General features: G+C 39.7%; 1 protein-coding gene across 1 annotated transcript in view; it reads left to right on the plus strand.

Moving 5' to 3' along the window:
• Window positions 1-7,092, plus strand: part of COX16 (cytochrome c oxidase assembly factor COX16) — a 52,980-nt gene extending 45,888 nt beyond the window's left edge. The window contains exon 4 of the mRNA XM_074584822.1: window positions 6,704-7,092. Coding sequence (XP_074440923.1) covers window positions 6,704-6,820 — 117 coding nt within the window. The 3' untranslated portion in view covers window positions 6,821-7,092. The remainder of the gene's footprint in view (window positions 1-6,703) is intronic.
• The last annotated feature ends 637 nt before the right edge of the window (window positions 7,093-7,729 follow it).

A 7,729-nucleotide genomic window follows, 5' to 3' on the forward strand; every position in this document is an offset into this window, starting at 1 on the left:
ATTCAGAAGGATCAACTGCTTAATAAGGTTGACAGCTGATTTGAAGGAGAGTGGTTACTTTAAGGTATTTATTTAATGGCCTGGATTTAAGTTTAATTTTACATTGTTGTCATAAACCTTTTTTAGTTGTTTCTTTTTGATGCCTACACACTTCTGTTAGTAGTTTCATAGCGGCAATTGATCATTTCATGTTGTGGTAATCTCTTAGCCCTTCACGGTGATATTCATCACAGCTTTTTCCTTTCATATAAGAAACCTGTAAAAGCTTATTTTTCAGATCTCTTCAGAAGGAAAAACACCGTGTGTGACTCATAGGTCTACTATATTTTGATCCTCATACACCTCTTTTTATTTTTTGATTAGAGTATCTTTTTGTTATTACTAGAAGGACATATTGTGCCAAATTCTATATACACAAAGTGAAAAAGTTGTCCACACTTCCAAGTATTCATAGTCCTAGCAAGATGTTTGAAATAAACCTTCACTGTGGTGTCAGCAGGCTTTTGTGGGCTCCAGACAGGGACATGCTGTGGAAATCCATATGCTTTTCCTGCCACCAGCCACAGAACTGTCATTTTTTGCTCTTACCTCACGCCTGCATTGTAAAATATCACATATCCCCTTCAGCTGAGCTTGCCTTTATATAGTTGAAAAAGAGCCTGCAAACATCCCCAAAGTCTGTCCCTGGCTGCTTCTCTTTTAGAGGGTTCTGCCGTAGTAACTAGTGACCTTTACAGAGTTTAATATGACACAAAGTTGGCAAGATCAAGCACTCAAAACTGGGAAATTCCTTGGTACTATTAAGTTGGCGAGGTCTGTCAAGCTGTAAATTCAGAGATAAACCTTAATAAGGAGCGCTTCTCTTTCTGGGGCACGTTAAACATAGCTTGATGAAACTTCCATATACAAGGGAAATTAAAACTATCCTAAATGTACTTCATTGCTTAATTAAAAGTGGAATTTGCTGAATTTTGGATGTTTGATCTTGAAGGTGTACTACTGCACTCATGCTGTTCTTTATATGTTGGATGTTTCAGAGTTTCATTTTTGCTCAAGAAAAGAAGATAAGCTGAAAGTAAATGACCCGTGCATGAGTTCTCTTGACTTTACCCACAGAGCTTGTGAATCCTTTGGAACGAGAAGTCCATCTTGGCTGATCTGCAGGTGCCATGCATAAATGTCACTTTGAGATTTAATCCGGTTTTTAAGACATTCTTCACTTCAAAAAGGGAAATTGCTTGTCAATTAGGAGGAAATCATGGCAAACCCTAATTCTTAGATTAAAATCTATCTGCCTAGTGTTATTTTCTGTTATTTTAAAAATTCAAGGCAGTGTAACCATGTAGTTTAACTGCGAGCTATAATTGTTTGGTTTACTGAGTAGTTTGTATCACTATAGCATCTTCACGCAACACTGTGAGAGCACTCTGCAAACATTAATTGAACACTATGACGCCTCTGCGATGGAGGTAAGTCCTGTTCTCATTCTTCAAGTAGGGAAAATGATGCACAGGCAAATGGGTGGTGCAGTTCCTTGATACACATCTTCTACAACGTAGCCACCTAAAGATGTTTCTGTTCTCTCTCTGCCCAATGATTCCTTCAGCTGTGACAGTTCAAGTGTTTGTGTAGTCCTATGCTTAAATAGGATTAATTCATAAACAGTACGTATTTGTTTTCCTAATCTATTTCATTTTTCTGATTGGGGCACAGCCCCACAGACAGATGGATTGGCATAATTAAAGGGAAAACAATCTATGGGGAAGGAGTCCCTTAAACCATAGGTTAATTAATTGTGCCATAGATGAATGCTATTGGATCCCACTGAAGTAAGCAACAAAACCTCTGTTGGTTTCATCATTGCGGTTTTTGCCAGTCTTCAGCAGAGCCCAAAAGAGAAGCAGATCTCTGGATGCTTACATGCAAAAAAACCCCATTTCTTCCCTTAATGAACAAAAAACCCCTTATTCTGGCCATAGCACGCTGCTTGCTGACAAGCTTGTATGCTAATAACACAAAACCTAAACATTCTCTAGTTGGAAAAAGTACTTCTTTTTGATCTGAGGATTAAATCACTAATCACAGGCTATTAAATTACAAATTGTTAAATCACTAATTGCAGATATTAAATAATGTCATATCCGAAACAGAGTAAGTAACAGTAAGTTTGTATTAAGAAAATGAGATGTCAAAAAGGTGGCTCTGGGAAAGAGTTGTAAAAAACCCAATAAGGCCATATCAGCATGACGGTAAAGTTAAGATTTGCAGTCACGCACAAGACAGCAGATTCAGTGTTAGCTCTGTACCTCTGCATCTGTACGTCATCATAGAGTTCCTCCATATGTCTTTTATGGTCTTCAGGCTCTTTTGACACCCTTGCAAAACCAGACTGGTTTAATGCATTTCTTTCATTGCATCTTTCAGCCATGAGGATATTTTTCCCTGGGTCATCTTTTATTTGCAGATGGGTTTGCTTACTTTAATGATAGGAAATAATTATCTTTCTGAATTAGAGGAATTTCTTCCTGTGGTGCTCATCACAGAAAGAAATTTAAAAAGTGAAGTAAAGGTAAATAAGGAAGTAAATAAAATAAATAAATAAGTGTAAAGTAAGTAAACAAGTAAGTAAATTTACTTTAAATCAAGCTGTAAAGTAAACAGGATTTTCTTATCCCCCCTTTCACGTGTGGGAAGCAGAGACTAAAGCCAAACCTTGAATTAACTCAGCCCGAGCACCAGTAGCTCTAAGTGAATTTCTGCAGATTTCAGTTTGTTCATTGTGGCATGAAGACTATCCTGCAAGAGTAGGCTGACAGAGCATTATGCCTTTTACTTAATATCAAGCCAGGAATTGAACCAGCAATTAAGAAGGGAAGGTCTGTCTACATCCTTATTGGTACCTTTGCGCCAGGCAAACTGTGTAATAAAAGTCTTAAAAGTCAAGTGTATGGCAAACAGTTGAATTTTGTTTTTTCTTGGTTCGCTTTGCCTGTCTGCATAGCTGCATTTTTTTCTTGAATTTACAGCTTCTGTCAGTCCCATACTTTTAAGAGGCAGTTTAGCTGATTTAGGAAGTGAATCAGTAGGTTTAATGGACTTCACTGATCTTACTTTAAACAGCTAATTTTCAATATCCTTTGGGCTATTTGAGACAAGCAGGAATAGTCGTGCTGGTCTGATCTGATTACATTTCATTGTAGTCTCCAGTGATTGACTATTTAGTACATTTGAATTGGGAGAAAAAGCTTTTTGGTTTTTAGACTGCCAGTTCATATGGATTTCAAGTTAGTAATAGCTGGCAGTGGTTACCATCTTCATGTGATGTCTCCGTGAAGTTAAGTGGGCAGAGTCCAGGTAGCCAAAAAGAAAAAAGAAATAAAACAAGCAATTAAAAAGATGCAGCCAGTTAGAATGAAAGATGTTGGCTTCATCTCAGAGCAGAACTAGCTGCTTGCCTGAATTCTCACTGTACAGCCCAGGCAATCTGAAGGACCTGTGCAACTTGTGCTGCCCCTAATCGACGGAAGGACTGTCAGTTTGGTCTTATTCTGAGCATTAGGATTAATTTAAAATGTGGCTTATGTACGTGTCTTTGGCCTACATCTAATGTAGCTATTTACTTGGGGGTGATTCTGTTGTAAGAATATTCATGTCGGTGACCAAGAAAAAGGGTTAGGTTTTGTTTAGTTGTACGTGAGATGGTGTCGTTGTTTGACCCCGGCTGTCAACTTAAGCACCACGCAGCCACTCGCTCACTCCCCCCGGTGGGATGGCGGAGAGAATCGCAAGGGTAAAAGTGAGAAAACTCGTGCGTTGAGATAAAGACAGTTTAATAAGTAAAGCAAAAGCTGCACATGCAGGCAAAGCAAAAAAGGGAATTCATTCACCACTTCCCGTGGGCGGGCAGGTATTTGGCCATCTCCAGGGAAGCAGGGCTGCATCACACGTAACAGTTATTGGGAAGACAAACACCATCACTGTGAACGTCCCCCCTTTCTTTCTTCTTCCGCCAGCTTTATATTGCTGAGCATGACGTCACATGGCATGGAATATCCCTTTGGTCAGCTGGGGTCAGCTATCCCCACTGTGTCCCCTCCCAGCTTCTTGTGCCCCCCATCCTGCTCGCTGGTGCGGTGGTGTGAGGAGCAGAAAAGGCCTTGACTCTGTGTAAGCACTGCTCAGCAGTAACGAAAACATCCTGTGTTATCAACACTGTTCTCATCACAAATACAAAACATAGCCCCATACTAGCTACTGTGAAGAAAGTTAACTCTATCCCCGCCAAAACCAGCACAGGTAGACACACGTGAAAATAGCTACACAGTAGGAAAGCGTTGCAGAGCAGACTTTTGGGTCCCCTTTCACCGGTGATACTCCTCCTTATTCTTATCCACATGCAACTGGGGTCCTCTATTCTTTCAAAACTTGATAGCATCAGTTTAGAAAATTGGATTGTCTGATCATGCTGCTTTCTGATGACTGAATAGATACCTGTCCTGTAAACTACTGATTTTTGCAGATACTGTCATATGCCTGTAAGCAAGATGCGTTCTTCTCGAATGGCAGCAACGTATCAAACATGATCTTTATACGTGACACAAAATGTTAATGATCTCTATAAATGTAATGAGAATAAAAAATAAAAATACAGTCTCTCTATGTATTCATTAGAATCTTTAATTCTTTAAATTTTAATTGGCAAAAATTAACTCTTGTCAATTGATCTCATCTGTTCTGTAGTTGGAGGTAATGCCAAAATACTTTCTTGTTCTGGTTTGTTTAGATTGTATAGTTTTGAAGTATTTCCTGTTTTGGCCAAACATCCTCTCTGGAAAGCCTTTGTGAAATTTCAGGGGCAGATTAATACGAACTTTTGGTAAAGATCTACAGTATGCATGTCTCTTTTGACAGACTTCTTTATATAGCCTATCTTTAGATACCACAAGTTTTGTTGTATATATTTTAAATGTTGATTCTTGTTCAGACTTTGGGAGCTGAGCACCTTTGGGAATAGTTTAGATGCTCACAGCTGTGTGGTACCTTTGGGTTTAACACAGTCAGCACGCTTCCTTTCTGTTAAAGCATAAGGTTATTTTCAATGTAGTTTCCTTGAAGCTTCCATTAGAATCAGATGTTAAATTCTGAATTTGCAATCAGAGTGGATAGTCGCTGCTGTGTGGGACAATGGGTGCCTTCCACCCTTGTTCCTCCTTCCATGTCAGCTTCCAGTTGAAATGAAGTACTAGCTAATCATAAGACGTATAAAGTACTGAAGACAAATCTTCAGAAAGACCTATGCCAACTCCACTGTATAAAAAATTCAGTTGCTCCTACCTTGTGAAAGTCTGCTGTGTTTGTGCATGTGTTCTCATATATCTTCTGTTCAATGTTGCCTAATTTCTTTTGATATCTGACTAACCTCATTGCAGTTTCCTCAATTGTAGAAGTGGCAGAAAACTTTTACATAACATGAACTAATAGCAGCAGGTCTGTTCTGTTCTAGCTGTTGAATTATTCTGCAACTATTATTCAAGTCTCTCAGTATTTGCCGTTTATTTGGATGATTGATGGCAGGCAAATTAGACCACAGGCTCAGGGCAGAGTTAAGTATTTTCTAGTGTATTTTTACAGCATTTGCTGAGATGAGGTCCGGGTCACAAATCAGAGGTTTATATCCCACTGCAGTACGTATCATTAATGGTATGCAGTATTGTCCTCTTCAGTAGCATGTAGCATAGCCCTGTTTCTGGCAGTGGTACAGACCCCTTCCTCAGTCTCCTGATAGCAGAGCCCTTTCATGTCTGGTGTGATGTTCCAGGCTGGTATGTGAGGCTTGAGGTTTGTGTCTGCTGGGAAAGGACTTCTGTGTCTCTGCCAGTAGGACTGTGAAGATGCGGTATATGTTTGTCTTTTTCAACTGCAGCACTTCGTAGGTGAGGTCAGGAGAGTGCTTGTTCTTCATTTTTGTGCACCTCTAAGGCCAGATAAACACTGCAATCATTGGTATTTCTGAGTGGGGATGATAGGAATAGGCAGGGAGGTAATTAAAATCTAGATAGTTTAAAAGTATCTGACAGTTCGTCCAGTTAGCATATCTCTTGTATGACTTAGTGAAAGACCGATCTGTGATGTCTGGGTGCCATGAGAAACTAGGCAGCAGAAAGCATCACAAACCTCTCTCAAGTTAAAACCACATGGATTGAACGTGGTTGCACTGTTACTGTCTCTCTGTGTGCTAGAGAATTCGTTTTTCCAGTATGCTTTGTATCTGTGCTGACAGATACTTCAGGTCACTAATTACTTATCTTCTGTTTGAGCTATACCAATGCTTATCACTCTTACTACTTCAGTACTTGGCAGACTTGCAGTTGAAGAACAGATCTGGAAAACAAGGTGAGAGAAGAAAGAAAAAGTGAATACAAGATAGCTTCAGCTGTGTTTGGATGCTTCCTGTCCTTACATGTTATTTATCTGTTGCTAAGCAGATGCAGTAATGCCCCCCCTAGTCATTTATGTAGCTATATGGATAACTCCCAAATTTTTTTTCCTTGCTTTTGAACTTCTCTTGCAGGGTAGATGAAAGTTCATCAACCCAGTAGTGATACTGAGTTTCCTGTGCCAAAAGAAAACAACTTAGAGTAATACCTACTTTAAATCATGGGGCTGTCAGGGTGACACTGATATTTTTGCTCTTTATCTGCAGAAGCTGGAAAAGTCTGACTTGGACAACTGGGAGAACATCAGAGGACCCCGTCTGTGGGAAGATTCCAGGACTGTTCAGAAGCAACGGCGGGAGGCTCTCCGTCTCAAGACAGAGTGACTGAGCAAACCTATGTCGGTGCCTCTGCCAAAAAAAAAAAAGAAAGTCTCAGGCTGGACTGTCTTATTTTTTAATCCAGTGTCAGGAACAGACATGGGAGGGGAAAATTGCACTGAGCGATTCATGCCAGTGTATATATAAGTAACTGTGAGATGAATCCAAAAGGCACTGTATTATATGAGGTTCGTTCTTTGTATCTATTTGCACAGAGTTCCACAGGCTGTATATATGAATTCTCAATTAAAAAATAGCAGATTATTCTACCAAAAATATCCCGTTGTTTTTCAATCCCCGTCGTTCAAAAGTGAGATGCTTCAGCAAAGAATAACATTTTAGGAGTCACTTGTCAGTACCAGAAGTTCTCATCCTAATGAGAACAACAGTGCTGTCATCTAGATGTGTGTGACCAGATAAATGCTGCTTCAGGGAGCCCCTGCATGACTTCGGGCTCTTCAGCTTGGAAGGGACTCCACAGGCATATGAGCTGTTCGAAACAGCGAGTCCATTTTTGGCTAAATAATATTCTCGTGTTTTATTTCCAGGAACTTGACTGTACAGAGGCACGTACAGAATGTCAGCTGGTGATTGGTCCAGTAACATTTGTTTAGCTGTGGTTAGATTTTTGTGATTAGTTTATAGATACCTTTGCGCAGGTAGGACCTTTGCACTGGCGCTTCTCAGTTTAAGTTGGAAGGATTCTTCCTCACCGAGAGCTGAGCTGTTTCGCTGTGAGAAAGTATTGTAGCAGAGCCTTTTTCAACCACTATAGTAGTAAAGCTCATCTTACATGTATTGATACATGTGTGTTTGTGCACATGCACAGAAATCTTTTATCTTTTGATGAATTCTTCTGAAATATTTGCCTTTTTATATTTGTCGTTGTGTGCTAAATTTTTGCTGTTAGAGGAA

This window comes from Larus michahellis, chromosome 4 (genome assembly GCF_964199755.1).
Source record: "Larus michahellis chromosome 4, bLarMic1.1, whole genome shotgun sequence".
In the NCBI taxonomy this organism is placed as follows: Eukaryota; Metazoa; Chordata; class Aves; order Charadriiformes; family Laridae; genus Larus; species Larus michahellis.